General features: G+C 43.3%; 1 protein-coding gene across 1 annotated transcript; it reads left to right on the top strand.

Moving 5' to 3' along the window:
* Positions 1-355: 355 nt before the first annotated feature.
* Positions 356-3,535, top strand: LOC107159751 (olfactory receptor 476-like). The gene has a single exon (XM_048788888.1). It carries the CDS (start codon positions 1,422-1,424, stop codon positions 2,361-2,363), a length of 942 nt encoding a protein of 313 aa, XP_048644845.1. The 5' UTR covers positions 356-1,421; the 3' UTR covers positions 2,364-3,535.
* Positions 3,536-21,044: the final 17,509 nt, after the last annotated feature.

Here is a 21,044-nt window from a genome sequence, read left to right as displayed (position 1 = left end):
TCAATAAAGATCTTTAAAACCCACTTTCCTTCTCTAATTTTTTCTTTTTTCTCTTTGCGATGTCACCCATGCTGGCTTCAAGTCCTGAGCATAAGCCATGTGCCAGCACAGCCTCCCTCCTTGGTAGCTGGGAGTGCGAGGGTGGGCTACCACCCGCTTAAGCCCCATCTCTGACAGCCATTTAGCCGTCCTGCAAGGAGCACAGAAGCCTGCACCCCTAACTGGGTGTGTTGGTTTCCTATGGGTGTGTACCAAAGTACCACCCACTGGTGGTTTAAAACAGAGAAATTTATTCTCTTACAGTTCCCATGGCTAGAAGTCTGATATCAAGTAGGTAAACAGAGCCGTGCTCTCTCCTCAGCCTCTAGGGGAGGATTCTTCCTTGGCTTTTCTGCTTCCGGAAGCCCCAGGCATCCCTTGGCTTGTGGCAGCCACAATCTCTGCCTCCATCTCCACGGGGCTGGCTTCTTCCAGAGTCTGGCTTCTGGTTCTGTTTTCATATGGCATTGCCCTTCCTGCATCTCTGCATCTCTGCTTTCTTATCAGGATCCCAGCCTCATCAAGGATGACCTCATCTTAGCTTGATTACATCTGTGAAGCCCATTTCCAAATAAGGCCACAGTCAGATTATAATAGAGCTAGGACTGGGACACGTCTTTGAGGGGGAGGGGATGAAATTCAACCCACAACACTAGTTAGAAATGACTGCTCTGCTGAGTCACTTCACATTCTGATGACATGAGGCATATGATTTCCTGTGTCCCTGGCCTTGGGGGGATGGACACTCTCGGAAGTCTTTGTTCCCACATATGGCCCAAATTCATTCTTTCATTGATTTCCTCTCTGGGCCAACCCACGAGGATCCACTGCTCGCTAATTGATGCTGGTTCCTCATAGAACAAGTTGTTTGTTTGTTTGTAGTTGTAGATGGGGAGTATGCCTTTACTTTATTTATTGATTGATTGATTGATTTATTGATTTATTTATATGTGGTGCTAAGGATCAAACCCAGTGCCTTATATGTGCTAGGCAAGTGCTCTACCGCTGAGTTACAGCTTCAGCCCCAAAACAAGAAATTTTGAGGACAGAAAATGATTCTAACTCTATGATAAGCATCCAGGTATGCGAATGGACTAAGTTCTAATCCCATTTTTCTTATGTATTAGCTCTCTGACCTTGGGCAAGTTGATAATCTCACTAAATATAAGTGGACATAATATTTAGATCAAAGGTATGTATGATGCTTAAATAGCCAATAAGAAAATGAGGTAACAGATGGCTCACAGTAGGTATTCAGTCCATGCTAGTTCCCCTTCCCCAGTTCCCCCAACCTCCATTCTGGGGAAAATAAAAGGGCTTGGGCACTGGCCCTGGATCTGGCTCTAGGGTACAAGCTGGTCTTATTTTCTCTCTGCAGCAACATGCCCACCGTGATGGAGAACTGCACCCAAGTCACCCGATTCCTCCTGCTGGGGCTCACAGAGCAGGAAGGGCTCCAGGGCATCCTCTTTGTGCTCTTCCTGCTCATCTACTCAGCTACCCTCATTGGAAACCTGGGCATGATCACCCTGATCCACACCAACCCACAGCTCCACAAGCCCATGTACTTCTTCCTGAGCGTCCTCTCCTTCATAGACTCCTCCTTTTCCACGGTGGACACCCCCAGGCTGCTAGAGAGCTTCCTCATCTCAAGCCAGTCCATCTCCCTTGCAGGCTGTATGGTCCAAATGGCTCTCATGACTCTCCATGGCACGGCTGAGTGTCTGCTCCTGGCCATCATGGCCTATGACCGATTCACTGCCATCTGCCACCCTCTCCTCTACCACACCATTATGTCCCAACGTCTATGTGTCCTACTGGTGGTGGCCACCTATACTGCTTCTGTTGCCAATTCAGCTTTGCTAACGAGGTACATCTTTAAGCTGCCCTACTGTGGCCCCAATGTCATTAACCATTATTTCTGTGACATCCCTCCTGTGCTCCATCTGGCCAGTGCAGATACTAAAGAAGTCGAAGCCATTGTCTTCTCATCATCTGCCTTGATTATCCTTTTTACCCTCACCATTATCCTGGTCTCCTATGCCTACATCCTGGTGACCATCTGCAGAATGAATTCCCTGGAGGCACAGAGCAAAGCATTCTCCACCTGTGCCTCCCACCTCACCGTCATCTGCCTGTTCTATGGCACCACCACCTTCATGTATGCTCAGCCAAACTCTCCCAATTCCATGGACCAAAACAAGGTTATGTCTATCTTCTACACTGTGGCCATCCCCATGCTGAACCCTCTGATCTACAGTCTGAGGAACAAGGACGTGAAAGCGGCTTTAAAGAGGAGATGTTCTGGCAAACTGCCTTTGTAACCAATGGTGGAACATTCTCTCCCAAGCCATAACGTTGTAGCCACACCATAAAACACAGATAAGATTAGGATTTAGATAGGGTAAAATACGTGCCAACATTATTTTATATACTGTACATGTATCAACTCATTTAATCTTCAACTGTACAGAATGGTCCTGTTATTATTCATTGGGAATCTGAGACACAGAAAAACTCAGTAAGTTGTCTAAAATGTCACACAGCTGATAAAAGGCAGAGCCAAGATTTGAATTTAGGCAGTCTAGTTCCAGATACCATAGTCTCAACCAATACGTAGTCTGCCTCTTTCTGATAACTGCATCTCACAAATGGACAATGGTACTATTTTCTTTAAATTCCAGATCAATCACAAAGGACTGAATCATGGAATCATAAAGTGGTACGGGAGGAACCCTGGGGTTTGAAGCCAGTGAACTTGAGTTCCAATCATCTTCGAATGACTCTTTCTTTCTTTCTTTCTTTCTTTCTTTCTTTCTTTCTTTCTTTCTTTCTTTTCTTGTACTGGGGATTGATCCCAGGGGTACTCAACTATTGAGCCATATGCCCGGCCCTTTCTCTATACCCTTTTCTTTTTTATTTTGAGTCAGGGTCTCACTAAGTTGATGAGGACCTCACTAAGTTGCTGAGGCTGGCCTCAAAACTTGAATTTTGGCCTCCTGAGTTTCTGGGATTACAGGTGAGCACCACTGCATCCAGCCTCACTATTATTTTTTGTATCTTACTTTTTATCTGATTCTGAGAAGAAGGATTTTTAAATAAACTGTTATCCGGGACAGCCCAGTTTTTAGAAAATTCACAATGCAGGTGGCACACAAGGCAAAGCATCTCAAAGGAGGTAAGCAAATGACTTTGGAAACACTGATGTTGATAATTCTAGTTCTTCAAAACATTTTCACATTTATTCTTTTATTTGCACTTCACCAAATGCTGTACAATAGGTAAACCAGGTGTTACTACCTCATTTTACAAATAAACAGGGAAAAAAAAGTTTAACTACTTCTAAGCCTTGCTAGAAGTCCATAACATAGAAAGCAGAGAACCCAGGAGTCCTGAATTGTTATGGAACATCTAACACACACCTCTCAACATGGACGTTCTTGATCTTGTGTTATGGACTAAATAGTGTAACCCCACCCACCCACCACCACCACTCCAGAATTCATATGTTAAAGACTTAACCTCCTAAGTGACTGTATTTGGAGGTAAGGCCTAAAATAAGTAGGTTAAATAAGATCATAAGGGTAGGCCCCTGCTCCAGTAGGATTAATGTCCTTATAAAAAGAGATGCCGGAGAATGATCTTTCTTTCTTTCTCTCTTTCTCTCCCCCACCCCCTCCAAGTGAGGTCACAACAAGAAGGCAGCCATGTGGAATTTTGAGAGCTACATATTTAAGCCTGAGATGATGGGATACACAGATGTATTCGTTAATAACAAACTTTCCCATTTACTTTCTTCTGATACAGTCTCCCTAACCTCCAAATGTCCAAGTGTCGCTCCCCTGACTCCAACCTCTGGAAAACAGAGGTCTCTCCCTGAAGCCTCCTATACATCAAGAGATTCAGAGAACTGACTATAAGAATTTCAAACTCCTGAGGTTTACCAGGACAAGTTCTGCCTGGAGGAGTCAAAGAAGTTTCCCAGAAGGACTTACATTTAAGACAGAACTAAGACAGTGATCACAAAGAGATTTTTTTTCAGGCTGATAAAGGGACTGGGGAGAAGTCATCCCAGGTGTCCTGAATTGTGATGGAATTTTTTTTAAAGTCTGGAAATAGCCCCGACTGGTGTAAAGGCTCCGTGAAAGCAAGAGATCCAGGCACCTTCTGTATTTCTGTCCCAGCATCTTTAGTGCGTATTTTCTTTTATGGGCTCGATTGTTCCCTCAAAAATGCATATGTTGAAGTCCTCATGCCCAGCACCTCAGAACATGGTGGGATGTGCAGACAGGTTCTTCAAAGAGGTGATGAAGTTAAAATGAGCCCACCCCAGGGTGGTCCTAAGCCAGTCTGACTGTTGTGCTTCCACAAAGAGGAACTTTGGACACCATAAAAAGCCAGGGATGTGCACACAAAGGAAAAGCCACGTGAGGACACAGTGCACAGGTGGCCATTGGTAAACCAAGGAGAGGGGCTCCTACCAGTCCTTGATCTTGGACTTCCAGCCTCCAGGAGGCCATAACAAAGAATGGCCAGCAAAGGAATGCAGCTTCCATACTCGAGGCCACCTTTGGGTCCTGTCCGGCTACTGAAGCCCTAACCAACAGTTCAGTGCTCAAAGAAGAAAGCTGAAGAATGGGGGGGGAAAATTGCCAGCTGTCTATTCCCTTTAGATAGCCTTCCCAGTAACAGCTGTGTGCCTCTCCCGAGCCAGAACTTCAGCACTGGGAGTCACAATCGGCAAGGGAAGCTGGGAAATAAAAGTCTTAGCTGGGCACATGCCGCCTGGACTGTCTCGGGATCGGGCTATCAAGGAAGGGCAGAATGAGTCCTGGGTGGGTGTCTAGCCACGGTGGCCACCCCTCTCTTGCTGCCTACTGCCTAGGGGGTGGAGGAAAATTGACGGCTCACCCACATCACTGATGCATCCTGCCAACAGATTGTGTGTGGACAGCAAACCAAGTTTAACCCAGCAAATTCGATGAGATCATGTCTTACTCATTTAAGCTGCTACAACAAAATGCCATAAACTGGGTGGCTCCTACACAGCAGAAATGTATTTCCGGTAGTTGTGGAGACCAAGAAGTCTAACACCCAGACCGTAGCCAACTCAGGAGTCCGGAGAGGATTCAAGTTCATAAGCCTCTCCTTCTCGTTGTGTCCTCGCATGATGGAAGGGGAAAACAGTTCTTGGGTCTGCTTAATAAGGGCAGTATCTCTCTGATATGTGGATGCTAACATGCAATAAGGGAAGGGGGTGAATAGAAATTCATTGAATTAGACAAAGGGGAATGAAGAGAAGGGAGGGGGATGGGAATGGGAAAGACAGTAGAATGAATCAGACATAACTTTGCTATGTTCATATGTGAACACATGACCAGGGTAACGCCACATTATGTACCACGGCAAGAATGGGATCCTAATTAAAATAAGTCATACTCCATGTATGTATAGTATGTCAAAATACACTCTACTGTCATGAATATCTAAAAAGAACCATTTTTTTAAAAATGTACTAATCCCATTCATAAAGTCTTTGCCCTTGGCCTTATCCTCTCCCAAAGACCCTGCCTCTCAATACTATCCCCTAGGGGGTTAGGATTTCAATATATGAATTTGAGGAAGATATAAACATTCAGACTTCAGCAGATAGCATTGTAAAAATTCATACTCCCAGTTTCTCTAGAATGCAACAATAAAAAAAGATCACTCTGCTAGTCTTATTCTCAGCAGAGTCGAAATCGTCTGATGCTGAGCCACAGCTGCTATTTCAGCCTCTCCTGGTCCCCCTCAACCCAGTTTACCCAACACTCTTGATTACTGGCTGTTGCCTTTTTAACATGCCTGGAGTTTTTACTGTAGTAGAGAAACTTTGTTATATTCACATCTCTAGCAAAAGTAAGAAAAGAAAACGTGGACCTAGAGACCCACACGCTTTTGAATAAAAAGCCAGCACCTAGACCAATGCTAAACACACAAAGATGTTCAATAAATACTCTGAATGAATCAAGAGATTATTCCTCTTTTTAATGTTAAAAAAAGTCCCTATAGATTTATTATAAGCCCCTCCACCCCCAAAATTTTGTCCACATAGAAAAAAATAAAACCTACATTTTTTAATCCATTTAAGGTATGTCAATGACGCATTTTGAACTTTGAGTTTGCAAACTTTGACCAATGGGTAAAACTCTAGACTCTACTATTATCTTAAGAGAGACCATCCCACCAGTCATGATGGCACACACCAGTAATCCAAGCAACTCAGGTGGCTGAGGCAGGAGGATCAAAAGTTCAAGGTCAGCCTAAGCAACTTAGATTCTCAGCAACTTAGCAAGACCCTGTCTCAAAATTAAACAGTCTGGGGATGTAGCTGACGGTAACGTGCCCTAGGTTAAATCCCCAGTACCGTGGAGTGGGATGGAGAGAGATTGTCCCAAACTGACCTTCCAAGAAAGCACCCCACATTTTCCACCATGCCCTGCAGCCACAACCAGTGACCTGGCCTGACTCAAACAGACTGAGCGTTCTCACCCACCTCTGCCTTGCTCAAGTCTGTCCCAGTGCTTGGAATGTACTTCCCCCTCCACTGTCAGCTTGACAAATTTCTATTATCATTTTAGTCCCAGCCTACATGCAATGCCTTCTGGGAAACGTCTGACTCCTGTAGATAGAATCCATCTTTCTTTCCTCTGTGCTCTGGTTTTCCTTTGATAAAGAAAAAAAAAAGTTTTTAAACTATTAGAAACCAAAGTTTAAGCACTGGGTAGGTTTTTTTGTTGTTGTTTTTTGTTGTTGTTGTTGTTGTTGTTGTTGTTGTTGTTTTTACTTTCAAGCAGGAGATCTACCCGATACAGAGCCTAGGAAATTTTTGTACGGTTTAGATATGAGGTGTCCCAAAAAAACTCCTGTGTTAAATGTAGGGATCTTCACAGGGCTGATGATCAGATTATGAGAACTGTGATCCAATCAGTTCTTCCCAGTTGGAATGGACTGACTAGGAGGTAACTATAGGTAAGTGGGGCATAGCTGGAGGAGGTGGGTCACTGGGAATGCGCCCTGCAAGGGTATTCATCTGCCCTGTGGCCCCTTCTCCTCCCTCTCTTCCTACTCTCTCTCTCCCCACACACTCCTGCCACCCCCCTCATGGCAGGCCTCCATGTCTTAAGCAGCTTTCCCCCACCATGCCCTTCCACCATGATGTTCTTGCCTCACCTCAGGCTCAGAACAATGGGGTCAGCTTACTGTTGGACATGGAAAATGACAAACTCCAAAATAATATGGCCCCAGGGAAAAGGAATGAGGGAGTCACCATCTTTCCTGGTGACAAGGCAGGCGGGGGGGGGGGGGGNCCATATAAGCCTAAACTTCCCCTCTGGCCAGTGGCTCATTTTGCACCAGGAAAGTAGATCCATCAGAGGCGTCCCTCATTCCTGAATAAAAGCTATGCTGTGCTGATCCGTGACGTTTGCTTCCTGCCTGGTCCTTTTGCACTAACACTGACCATAGATTAAATCTCTGAAACTGTTAGCTGAAATAAATGTTCCCTACTCTAAGTTGTTCCTGTCAGGTATTTTTGTCACAGTGACGAAAAGCTAGCTGACACAGGTAGTTTACATAGGCCAGAAGATGGTGAACCATCTCTTTCCTTTGGTAGGAAAGCAAAGTCTCTGGGTGTAACTACTGACTGCTGAAACCTGGGTTTGATTATATAAGCTCTGGCCTGGTTGGTAAGGGGAGGATCTTCTGTGCACACATGTACTGCCCAGCTCAGGGTAGTGGCATCCAGCTACCTCTGCTGAATAGGCAAAGTGCCCGAATAGTGTCAGTTCTGTTTTTCTCCCCATCCCTCCACACACTAGCTGTGGATACCTGGAGTGCTTATTTGTTTGTTTGTTTATCTTATGTCTCAGTCACCCAGCCTCTGGCCCAGTATTAAAATAGAGAAAATAATCAACCAGTGCTTGGTATTTGACTTAAATGAGATACAGAATCGATGCTCAGCAAACTATAGCTCTTGTCATAGAGACCTATGGGGCCAAAGACTGGGCAGGATTCTTTCACCGAAGGGCAGAGAGGGATGCCTCTAGAGGAAGCCCAGTGTAACTGCTGCAGAGTCCCAGGGCTGCATCTTCCCTAGGAGGAGCTGACAGTCCACCTCCTCATCAGCAAGCTGCCTTTTCACAGGGACTGCCATCTGGAAACACCCACACTGTCACATCCAGCAGTCCTCCTTGGGATGGGCTCTATCCAACTGTGTAGGGGCAGTGGGAGCAGACTGTCGTTCAGCCCCATTTAATTCTAGACTTTATTGCTGCCTTTATTTAATAATGAAGGTGGTTGCACCGTTGGGAAATCATAGCATCAGGATGCAGCCAAAGGGTCTGTGGGATCCAGAGCACAGACCCTTTCCACAGCTCTGAGCAACCCTGGTCATCCCTCGAGCCTTGGCCATCGGCTCCTTTAAAGCCTCTGCGACCACCAAGCTCTTTTTAAAGCATGCACAGAATCCATTTAAGTGTGAGGGTTTTGCGACCCAGCGGGGTTATAAATTCCCCAAGGGCACAGAAGATTGCCTTCCAGAGCTGGGGTTTGGAATGCGAACTCAGTGAAATCGAGTGGGGAAATCATAGGATGCATCTGCCCAAATACCAACAGTGCTGCTCTGCAGAGACCTGGATTTCTGCAAGGAATTCCAGAGGCAAGGTCCCTTTTGCATTCCCTGTGAGAAAACCCTATCAGCTTCCACACCAGCCTCCTCCCTCAGGGCCTCCACATCTGATCCACAATTCAGGTAGAGTGAGTCTGACTAGGAGCTCCTGATGAGCACAGGACAGCTGCAGAGGGAGGTGGGGGGAAAGGAGAAGGAGGAGGAGGAAGAAGAAGAAGAGGAAAAAGAGAGAGAGGAGGAGGAGGAGGGGCAAGGTCAGAGTGGGGAAATAACCACGCCCCTCTAGCCAGTCCCTTCTCTGGACTCTCTCCCAAGAGGCCTATCTTCAGCAGGGAAGGTCTCCACCTGAGGCATCAGCGTGTGACTCACCTGGGAAGAACTTTTCTTTCTCCAGGATGAGTTCAGGCAGGCTCAAGAGTGCCGGAGGAGGGCGTGAATCACTGATGAAGAACCAGGGAGTGGGAGAAGGAGAGCAGGTCTGCTCTGTGTGCCTCCCTTCTGACCCCTGCCCAAGGATACACAAAGGCCCAAAACCCTGCCTAGGCTCAGGGCCAAGGTCTTGTAACCTTGACACTACTGGAGAATTCCTCACCATGGGGAGTGGCCCTGTGCATTATAGAATGTTTCAGCATGCAGGGCCTGTACCCAAGAAGCTAGTAGCAACCTCTGCCCAGCTGTGGCAACCGAAGAAGTCTCCAAGCATTGCCAAATGTTCCTGGGGGTAGGGAGGAATCTGCCTGGTTGAGACCACTGGCCTTGACAGGCTGGCTCGCTCTCCTTACCCTCCTTTGCAGATGTGGAGTAGGGCCTCCGTCTCATCTCTCCTACTGCTGCCTCTTCTGAGAAATCCCTGAAGATGATCCACCAGGAGTTGACCATACAAGGTCATTGCTGCTGCTTCTTTCAGGGCCATGAATAAGGACAAGTAAGTTACATTATGGAAAAGTAAAAGGCCCCCATAGCTCAGAGAGAAAAAGAAGAGATGGGAAAGGACCCAGGTGTCCCCATCTCACAGTAATTGCAAGTGCAGATGGACTAGGGCAGCACTGGCCAACACAATGGAAGACACAAATATGGGCCACATGTATAAAATTTTAAATTTTCTAGTAGCTTCATTTAAAAAAAAGAAAAAAGAAATAGATGAACTTAATTTTGATAAATTTTATTTAATCAGTGTATACAAAATAGAGTCAATGTATAATTAATGTTTAAAATGAATAATGAAATAGTTTACTTTTTTCCTTTGTGTGTCAAATTTTCATCATCTAAAAGTATCTTCCATTTACAACTTGTCACAGTTTGGACTAACCACATTTCTAGTGCTTAATACCTACACAGGGCCAGTGGCTACCATATCGGAGAGATATGAACCTTAGCTACACAATAAGGCAAACTAGTCTCCAACTACATACAATCTGTCCCTTGGTATCCCCAGAGGATTGGTTCCTGGGGCCCATGAATAACAAAATCCACAGATACTCAAGTCCCTTAAAGAAAATGGCATAGTATTTGCATATGACCTACATGCATCTTCCCATATTAAATCATCTCTAGATTACTTGTAGTACCTAAAGCCACGTGAAAGCTATGTCAAGTGTGTTGTTACACTGGAGGGAGCGGGAGGGGTGTGGCTCAGTGGCAAAGTGCTTGCCTAGCATGTGTGAGGCACTGGGTTCCATCTTTATCACCACATAAAAATAAATAAAGGCATGCTATCCATCTACAACTACAAAAAAAAAATTTTTAAGAGTTATACTATATATTGTTTAGGGAGGAGCATCTACATATGTTCAGTACAGGCATATTTTTCCCCTAATATTTTCCATCTGTGGTTGGTTGAATGTGCAACTATGGAATACGTGGATACATACATGTCTCTGGTCCTTTTCAGAGGCTTGGATCTCAACCATTCCACTCCATAACTCTCGTTAGCCAGGAAGAAAATTATAAATCCCCAGGTTGTAACTCAGCCTAACCCTGCCCTACGCACAGACTGTCTCCAGCCCATACACACCCTACTCCTTCCTCTGAAGCTGAGTGTTCTCCCAGCTTGCCTCATGTAAAGTAACAGATCCACCCAGCCCTGTGGACCCTGCCTTGTCCATGGGTTATCTGTCCCTAAGCTTTTGCCCATATCTACTTCCTGGTAGACAGGTAAGGTACTCAGTAAGCTGAGTGCCTCTCTTGAACTGATAAATTTGCAAGCCTTGTTGATAAATCCCTTAGTTAACACATCAGACCAGGCATTAGGGCCTCTAGTTCTGGGTGAGATCCTCCCTTTTCCAAGAGTTACTTTTCTGCCCATCACCCTCTCTCCTTATAGTTCTGCTAGGAGGCACTTCCTAAAATCAGCTCATCTGGCTCAAAGACCATACAAGGGCTTCAGTGGAAAAAGACAGAACATGCTAAGGCTAGAGGAAGAAATTCCAAGACTTTCAAAACTTTTTATCACTAGTTATCTTTCCAGATAATGATTCAGCAGCTTTAAAAAAAATCAACCAGTACACAGCACACCTTTAATTCAAGCAACTTGAGAGGCTGAGACAGGAGGATTGAAAGTTCAAAGCCAGCCTCAACCACTTAGTGAGGCCCTAAGCAACTTAGCAAGACCCCGTCCCAAAATAATAAAAAATAAAGGGGCTGGGGATGTGGCTCAGTGATTAAGTGCCCCTGGATTTAATCCCTGATACAAAAAAAAAAAAAAAAAAATCCTGACGCTAGTACATAATGGCTTACCTGACATTTGGTAGGATCTCAGTATGTATGAATCTGTTTAATATGTATGAATTTGTAGAATGTATGAATTTGTTGTTAGTGGCAAATATGGCTTGTACCCTGCTGCCCTAACACTGTACCCACAGAGGCCTGGGTAGACAGCCAGATTTATTACTCTGAAAGTCAGTTCTAGCATTCTACCACCAAGCAGTTCCCCTCCCCTCCCTCATTAAATCCCCAAACCCCAACTGTAAAGATCCATATCCAGTCCCCTTCCCCTTGGGACCACTGCTTCAAGTTCTACTTACTTTTTTTTTTACTTTTTGGAGCCTCTTTGGTTCTGGATCTTGAAGTCTTCTTTAATTTTGAGCTCAGTCACATCTTTCGAATTATTTTCTTATTATTCTTTTGCTGCATTTCTATATTTGAAATGGAAAAGTGTTTCTATTTTTTGCTAAGTTTCCCATACAGGTACCAGGCTGACACACTATTGTAAACCTGATCATCTAAATTCAGTGCTCCAAAGCCATCAATGATTCCCCATTTCCTTCAGAGTAGTCCAGAGGCTACCAACTGTCATGCAAGTTCCCTTGTGGTCTGGCCCAGGTTGCTCTTCTAGGCTGCTTCTCAGCTAAGTCCATCCTCACATGCCTTACTTACTCTACATGTCACTAAAATATTTGCTGCATCCCCAAATCAGCCATGGTCTCTAACACCTCCAAGCGCCTAAATATACTATCTGAAGGTCTGGAACTTTCTTTTTCAGCCCCCCCCCCTTCACTCCCACTCAACTTGTATAATTCACTAGGCTTGCAGGGTCAGTGTCAAGGAAGACAGCTGTAGAGTTGTTATTTCTGCACATGTCCCCTGACATTGGCCCAGTAAGGCTAGGTCAATACCCCATTTCCACTTTTGTGTTCCCTTAGTCTACCTGATCTGCTCTCATAGTATATTCATTGTGCATCATCTTAGGTTTTCAGTTGTCATTGTTGTTTTTCATTTTCCCAAGGAAAGTCTACTTCATCCACAAGGTAAAGTCTCCAGCAACCCTTGTGTTCTACGAGACCCTGCCCAGGAACAAATTTTTCAGAAAGGTGACTTCAAGGTACCTTACTTGCCTGGATTCTTCCTAAGCCCTGCAAAAAGGTCATAGCTATGTGTTTACATAGTCACTTTTTTTGTTTGTTTGTTTTACAAAATTTTAAACAGAAGATATTTAACAACAGTTGGTTAAAACAAACCTCTGTATCTTGCAATCTTGGTTTCCCCTCCTGAAGCTTTAGAGTGCGTGCAGGTGATGTAACATCCAACTTAAGGGGACATTGGAAATACACTGCATTTGGGTTTTTGCATGTGTTGAAGTGGTTCTTAGATGCTTTTGTATTTAGCTATGGGTTGTCCTCCCAGGAGCCCTAGCCTCACTCACTGTGCCAACTCACCCAGCATTATGAACAAAAGGTCTAAGTCAATGTTCTGCTCATTGGACTCCCATGGCCTGCAGCACCCACATACATGTGGCCGTGAACAAAAATCAAAACTGAAATGTTCAGTCAGTCAGAAGAGAGGCTATGGGGCTGAGGTTGTGGCTCAGTGGTAGAGCACTTGCCTCACACATGTGAGGCACTGGGTTCGATCCTCAGCACCACATAAAAATAAAATAAAGGCATTGTGTTCGCCAACTAAAAATATATATTTTTTTAAAAATTGAAAAAAGAAAACAGAAGAGAAGCTATGGAAACTTCCTCCAGCCATCAGAGTTTACTAATAAATATATATATATACATATTTAATGTCTTTGATTCTTGTCAATTTTAGTACATTTTTAGTTTCTTGGATTTATTTCCTTGCTCATTCCAAGTAATGACTTTTTTCTAGGTAATTTTTGTTTGTTTTGGATACTCAGGATTGAACCCAGCAGCACTACATGACTGATACATCCCTAGCCACACACACACATTTGTTTTTTGGGTTTTTTTTTTTATTTAATTTTGAGATAGGGTGTTACTAAATTGCTAAAGGTCTCATTAAGTTGCTGAGGCTGGCAGCAAATTTACAATCCTCCTGCCTGATTACAGGCATGTGCTACTGTGCCTGGTTTTTATTGGTAATCTTACTTTTTTTGGGGGGGGGGGCGGAGGTGGGTACTGGGTATTGAACTCAGAGGTACTCAACCATTAAGCCTCATCCCCAGCCCTATTTTGTCTTTTACTTGAAGACAGGGTCTCACTGAGTTGCTAAGCACCTCACAGTTGCTGAGGCTGGCTTTGAACTCGTAATCCTCCTGACTCAGCCTCCCAAGCCACTGGGATTATAGGTGTGCGTCACCATGTCTGGCTACATTTTATTTCTTAAATAGGGCCCCTAAGTGGTAAAACCTTTAAGCCCCCCAATACATGGATATTTCCCTGACTCCTGCCATTTACCACAGCTGATCCAAGCTAGACACCATATTCTTTCATGCAGGAGTTTGTATTCTAATCAAAAACTGGGATTTCTGTGGGGCTGGAACTGTAACATAAGAACTCTGGGACCTTGGTGATTCTGTGCATGGGTGAAGTTCTGGAGAAAACCAGTGGGCAGAGTAGCCAGAGGCAGAAAGTTCTGTCTTCTTTCCCAAGTCTGGTTCCCGCTTTCTCCCTCCCCATGTGTCTATTTTAGTTATCTATTACTGAATAACAAATTGTCCTCAAGCAGCAGCTTAAAACAACAAGTGTCCGTCATCTCACAGTTTCTGTGAGTCAAGAATCTGGAAGCAGCTGAGCTGGGTGGTTCTGTTCTGCGTGGTTTCTCATGAGGTTGCAGCTCCACTAGGGACGGAGGAGCTGCTTTCAGGGTGGCCCATTCACATAGTTATTGGCAGGACACCTCCATTTATGCCTAGTGGACTTTGCCTCAGATCTGCTTGAGTGTTCTCACAACATGGCAGCTGGATACCCAGGAAAGAGTGATCCAAAATAGAGAAGAGCAAGAAAGCCTCAGGCCTTTTATGACTGGAATGAATGAATTGTGTGCTCTCAAAAACCATATCTTGAAGTCCTAACCCCCTCAAAATGTGAACTTGTTTAGAGAGAATGTCTTCACAGATGTAATCAAATTAAAAGGAGGTCATAAAGATGGGCCCTAATCCAATATGGCTGATGTCCTTATAAACAGGGGACACAGCCGGGCATGGTGGCACACACCTGTAATCCCAACAGCTCAGGAGGCTGAGGCAGAAGGATTTCGAGTTCAAAGCCAGCCTCAGCAAAAGTGAGGTGCTAAGCAACTCAGTGAGACCCTGTCTCTAAATAAAATACAAAATAGGACTGGGAATGTGGCTCAGTATTCAAGTGCCCCTGAGTTCAATCCCCAGTACCCAAAAATAAATTAAATAAATAAATAATAAAAGGACACAAAGATACACATGCACACAGGGAGAATGCCATGTCATGTCATGTCAAAATGAAAGCAGATATTCAAATGATGCTTTTAAATCAAGCAATACCAAAGATTGCTAGCAAATACCAGATGCCAGGAAGAGACAGAAAATAAATTCTCTCTCACAGGCCTCAGAAGAAACCAAGCTAACACCTTGGCCTCAGATTTCTGAACTCTAAAGCTACAAGACAATACATTTCTGTTGACTAAGCCACCCATTCATAGTACTTTGTTACAGCAGCTCTAGCAAACAAATACAATCACCAAGTCTCATAAGTCACACATCATCATTTCTATTCTGTTTCTTATAGGTGAGTCACTAAGTCCAACCCATGCTGAAGGGTAGGGGAAGTAAGCTCCGTGACTTGAAAGGAAGACTACGAGAAAGTTTGTGGGCATAATTTAAATCATCACCAATTCTGTGAGATGAACTGAAACGTTATGACAAATTCTCCCCTTTTGTTTAAGCTGACTCCAATTGGACTCCTTAGTTTTACATTCAAAAGTCCTTATAAAGAATGTATTTGTTGGACTAGGGTTGTTGCTCAGTGGTAGAACGCTTGCCTCAACATGTGTGAGGCACATGTTGGGTTCAGTCCTCAGCACCGCATATAAATAAATTAATTAAATAAGGTCCATCAACAACTAAAAAAAATATTTTAAAAAAATGTATTTGTGGCCAGGTGTGGTGGCACATACCTGAAATCCCAGCAGCTCAGGAAGCTGAAGCAGGAGGATTGCAAGTTCAAAGCCAGCCTCAGCAACTTAGGGAGGCCCTAAGCAACTTAGCAGGACCCTGGCTCAAAATAAAAAATAAAAAGGGGCTAAGAATGTGGCTTGGTGGTTATGTGCCCCTGAGTTAATCCCTGGTACAAGAAATAAAAAAGAATGCATTTGTGTTTCTCTAATAGATGTTTGAGAAGAGATTTTGTAACTCTAACTCTCTGGAACCAAACATAGAGCTGGAATGTTTGCTTTATAAAGATCTTATCCCATTAAGTTTGCCAAAAATAGCAACACATTCCATGTGTACAGCATTTTAGACTTCACAGAGCACTTCCCTAATAAATATCTACTTAAAGATCAGCTGAGAGAATGACTACAATGTTTGCAAAGGTGTGAGTAGCATTATATTTCCTAGGTGTGGTTCATCCCATGGATAACAGATATTTGGCTTTTATATCCTTGCATAAGGATATAAAACTTTGCAGATAACTTCACGCACTCATGCATTCAGCAAGTATATATGGAGGGTCCATTATGTACCTCAGACTGGGCTAACTACTGGAGATAAGAAAGTTCCTCCCCTTGGGAAATGTATCATCTGGCATTAAAATTTTTGTTAGACTATGTGTCCCATGTTGGAGTTCAAAAAGAAAAAATTCTCTGGGTGGACTGCCTGCCTCCATCTGCCTCTCCAACCTGCATCTGTCTACTGAGCATCACCCTTTTCTGGACACTGGATGGCACACAGAGGCCAAGAGCCTTTGAGGAGTGACTGTTTTAGCAAGAACCATATGGTCAAAGAAACACAGTTGTCTGAAGTTTAATTTTAATGTTCTGTGCATACTTTTTCCCCTTTCATGCTGCAGGGGATCTGGGCCAAAGACTGTGAGTGGGTGAAGAGGGAGAGAGAAATGGAAAACTAAAAATGACAAATGAGGAAAGCAGTGGTACATTCTCACTTGAAAAATAACTGAGAAGAGATGGCTGGGTGTTGGTGTGGGTGTATGCAAATGATATGTAAATTGACACCCATGCCAGCTCAACTTATTACAGCCCTTTTATTTTACGTGTTTGGTGGGGGTCATTGGGAATACTCTCCTGGAGTCCATTATGCCCAGTTATTGGCTGCTAACTTCACTCATCATGCCTATTTGATTGTGGGTGAAACATTTCCCCCACCCTGGCCCTTTGGATCTCCTTTTACCTGTCAGAAATGGATACATACTTTTTAAGGTTCCTCCAGTTTTTACTTACAGTCTTTATACGGTTAGCAATAGTTTCCTTGGCCCTCTGTATTTTCACAAAACCAACCCCAGAACTGGAACACTCCTCTAAAGCCCAAAACATGGTGAAGATATGAGCAAAAGGAGATAGTAGGAAAATAAAGCTGTAGACAAGAATCATCCAGAGATAATTCACAGAGGAAAAGATAGGGGAGAGTAGAAAATAAAGATAAAGAACCACATTATCTGTGTCTTCCCCAGCAGATACATTCAGAGCAATGCTACGTCCATATTAGGTTATCAAATTTTTAAACTGTGGAACTGAGCAAATTTATGTCTCTCTGCTGGTAAAGTCCCCAGTACGAGAGGTATCTGAACAGACGGTTAAGGGCCAACTAGTGAGAATGTGTCCACCAGTGCCATTTGGAAGGCCATTCATGTCCCTTCCAACTTGTGATTCCACATTTCCATGAAAGCCTAATCAGATTAGACTGAATTCCCTGAAACTCTCAAGTTTTAGGTTTCTCTGCCCTTAGTCTATATTTGGAAGACCTCTCATATCCTGCTCTATACCTGCTCCAATCAATGCTTGATCATTCCTCCTCTCATCTCCAGTCCCCAATCATCTTTTTGTGCCTAATCTGAGAAAAAATAACAACCTCAGATACTTCTATCCTGAGCCCTCCCTGATATACCATTAGTCAATTATCAGTTAACTTTTGGGGGTTCCTTTCATTTCTCCCAAAGTTATTTTCTTCTTTTATTCAACCAATAAATAAGTATCAAACACCAATGAGTGTCCCGATGTGTGTTTGGCACTACATGGAATAAAGAACACGAAAGCACATTGTTCCCTCCCTCCAGGGTGCCTATAGTTTGGCTGGAGGGGTAAAACTACCACTGTTTACTAATAATTTTCAAAATAGTTTCACCAGTCAACAACTCAGAGGCATATCCAACACAAAAATGCTGTGGGAATTGAGAAGAAATACTGCTTTCACTTAGGGTGGTCAAGAGGAGGGGAAATTTAAATTCGACAAATGTAGAAAAAGTAAATCTTGACTGGGAGAAAGAAGGTCATGGAGAGCTCTAGGAACAAGAAGTCAGGAATTATGGCAGGTCGTTATGTGCATGAGTCTGAAAGGATGGAGCACAGGGGCTTCTTGGAAACAAGGCTGGAGGGCGGCAAACGTCATGAGAGGCAGCCATCATGGAGTTTCTGAAAGCCATCCTCCACAGCAGCTCCCAACCTGGAGGCTGTGATCCAACTGCGTTAACACTGGGGGCTATTTATGACTGAGGGAGAAAATGCTGTGAAGTTATCAGCCCTCAGAGGCTCATTTCAGCTACTTCCCACACTCAGCACCATCCTGGGACTGAACCACGTGCTGTCAGCGGTGAACACCATTAGCAGGAAGGTCAGCCATCAGCCAGCAGAAGAAAAGATGGCAAAGGGTATGGAGGCTTGAATGAGGTAGGTAGATGAAGGAGGAAGGTTGAGGGGACAGGCTGTAAGAAGGGTAGAGAAGGGGACACAAACCTGAGATACAACCCTTAGGAAGCAGAGGACATGTTTAAAGGAAATTCCTTGCAAGTTGCTGTATGAGAAGGTATTTCAGCACCCTGGGCCTGGACAGCACTCCCCCCTGGCTTGCTCTTCCCCTTGGCCCTTCTGAGTCTGTGTGGGATATCAGGTTCCAATTCTACCCCAGATTCTCTTTTTTCTCTTCTTGCCAATCACCCTCTCCACAACCATTTACTAGGCCTCAGCAGCTGCTCACATGAATTACTCTGATCTCTTTGGAGATGCCTGTATTTAGCAACCCAAGGAAAATTGGTTCTGGTAAAATGGAATCAAATAGATTGCTCGTTTTTGACTTTGTTTCCAGGAACAAAGCTACATTCTGCAATTTTAGTAGACATAATTCAATTCATAGTCAATATAAAGCTATTACTCACTGGGATCCTACTAGATACCAGGCATTACATTTGACACAACTAGAAGTGCCCAGTAGTCCTCTCAATATTCCTTGGGAGGTAGAGATTTTCAACCCCATTTTACAGATAAGGAATCCAAGAGTCATAGGCATCATATAATCTACCCATGGATATACCACCAATAAATATCAGATGTGAATCCTGATTTAAATAATTTGTAAGACCACATTATTGCAGACAAGAAGATTTTAGTCGGAACACAAGTTAACAAATTTATTTGAATTGTTATGCATTAATTTTAATGTGCATTAAAATACAACTGCTATATTAACTCCCTGAATTTTAAGGATATTGTTTCAAAAGGTGGGATTAGATCTATTTCATTTTTAAGTGAGTTGGGTTATTAAATATTGATTAAATATTACAAGTAGCATGTATGTTGGGAAAAATCATGACTGGCTTTTGGAAAACACTTCACTACACTATACTTTGCATATTATTGAGTGATATTTTGAGAACCTATCCAATCCCTAATCTTGTAAATGCCACTGAGCTTATAATTTCCTTATAAAATCTACAGTCAACAAAGGCACACTGAGATGCAAATGATAGGGGCTCATCATTTGCATCTCATAGATTACAAACTAAACTCACTCAACATGAAAGTAACTCCAAACACCAGTAGGGCAGCACAGTGGTTCCAGTTTATATCTCAGCAAAACTACAGGTTTATTCTTTGATGAATCTTCAAGGTCATGAAGTTGTATGTTAATTTGATGAATCCCTAGAGTCCTCTGTAATTGGCTCCTTCCAGGCACCTATTCCTGCTTCCTTTATCTACGTCTCCTTACAAGGCATCTTAAAACCCCAAATGTCTATGAACATGGTCAGAGAGATTCCTTAGAGGTATTATCAGTATTTCCAAGTGCTGGTGAAACTTAAAGTCTGTTAAGGCATTGTGTACTAATTAAAACATCATGCGGTTGCTTTTGGTGAGAATAACAAACTGTGTGTAGTAATTCAAATTTATGTTTTTCAAAGCCTGATGGAAAGTCTCTCGTTTATAAAAAATTGAAATTGATGAATGTGTTTTGGGGAGTGGCCACAAATGTTTCAATATATGGAGTTCACAAAATTGAGCAGTGCTGTGTGGTGAAAGATAGAGAATCTCTCTTGTAAATGATAACAGATTTGTTTTATCTGTTACAAGATTTATTTTCTTCTGTGCTTTGCTCTAACCAAGGATTTTTTTTTTGCATGTAAGAAACAAACAACTGTTCAGGTTATGCTCAAGTAAAGAGGTGGAAGTACTGCAAAGATGAGAAATCTTACAGATACTAAGTATAACCGGCTTCATGGATCTAGATCTGGTTGGTATTTGGGAAGTGACAATGGAGTCTCTGTGTCCCTCTGTCTCTCTAGGGATGAATTACTCTTATCTCTGCTTTTTCTGGTGTGGCCCTCCCTATATCCTCTCTGCAGTGGCCCCCTCTGCCTAGCCAAGCCTTCTGCTCCCCTATTAATTCAGCTTACATATGCTTCTGGTTGCCATGGTGCCAGCTCTCAGCCTGACTCAAATAGGCTCCTGAGCTTAGCCCACACAACCACATTTATTCCCCCGATTCTTGGGAAACACAAGCTGAAAGATGCCTGTTCCTGACACAGCAAGCTGTGCTCAGGTCATCACATGGCACAAATATGGAAGCTAGACCAGCCCCCTAACTGACAGAAAGGAGCAATTCTCTGAGAAAGGAACTATGAATAGGCAGGTATCCCAACAAAGTCCACCATAAGCTTTTATTTGCAAAATTTATCAAGACTTCTTGGAAATGGGCACCATGTTAACATTAAGTAATAAAAACTAACATTAAAAATAAACTCACCAGAGGAGTTTCAAGATGGCAGAATAGACAAGGTCACTTTTCATGCTGTTCTGTGGCATGAAACCAAGAAAGCAGACAGAAAGCTTCTCTGCAAACTGTGAGATATGAGAAACCTTCAGAGGCACTACAAATCCACAAGGTAGAAATTCTACTACCTCATATCCATACTGCTAGGTGGGTAGACACACAAATAACATGAAAAAAGCAAGTGAACAACTTTCCTCAAACAAACCAAGGTATATCCATAACAGAATCTAACAACACTATGGTGGAAGAAATATCAGAGAAGGAATTTGGAATATACATAGTCAAACTGATCTGTGAAGTAAAGGACAATGTAGAAAGTGAAATCAAAAAGAAAATACAGGAAGTGAAAGGTCACTTCAATAAAGAGATAGAGATTCTGAAATAAAACCAAGCAGAAATCCTCAAAAT

This window comes from Marmota marmota, unplaced genomic scaffold (assembly GCF_001458135.2).
Source record: "Marmota marmota marmota unplaced genomic scaffold, marMar, whole genome shotgun sequence".
Lineage (NCBI taxonomy): Eukaryota > Metazoa > Chordata > Mammalia > Rodentia > Sciuridae > Marmota > Marmota marmota.
The sequence above is the reverse complement of the archived record's forward strand: the minus strand, read 5'-3'. Positions and strand labels throughout refer to the sequence as shown.

Coding starts and splice junctions, on each gene's coding strand:
- LOC107159751 (XM_048788888.1), top strand. CDS start 1,422: ATGCCCACCGTGATGGAGAACTGCACCCAAGTCACCCGATTCCTCCTG.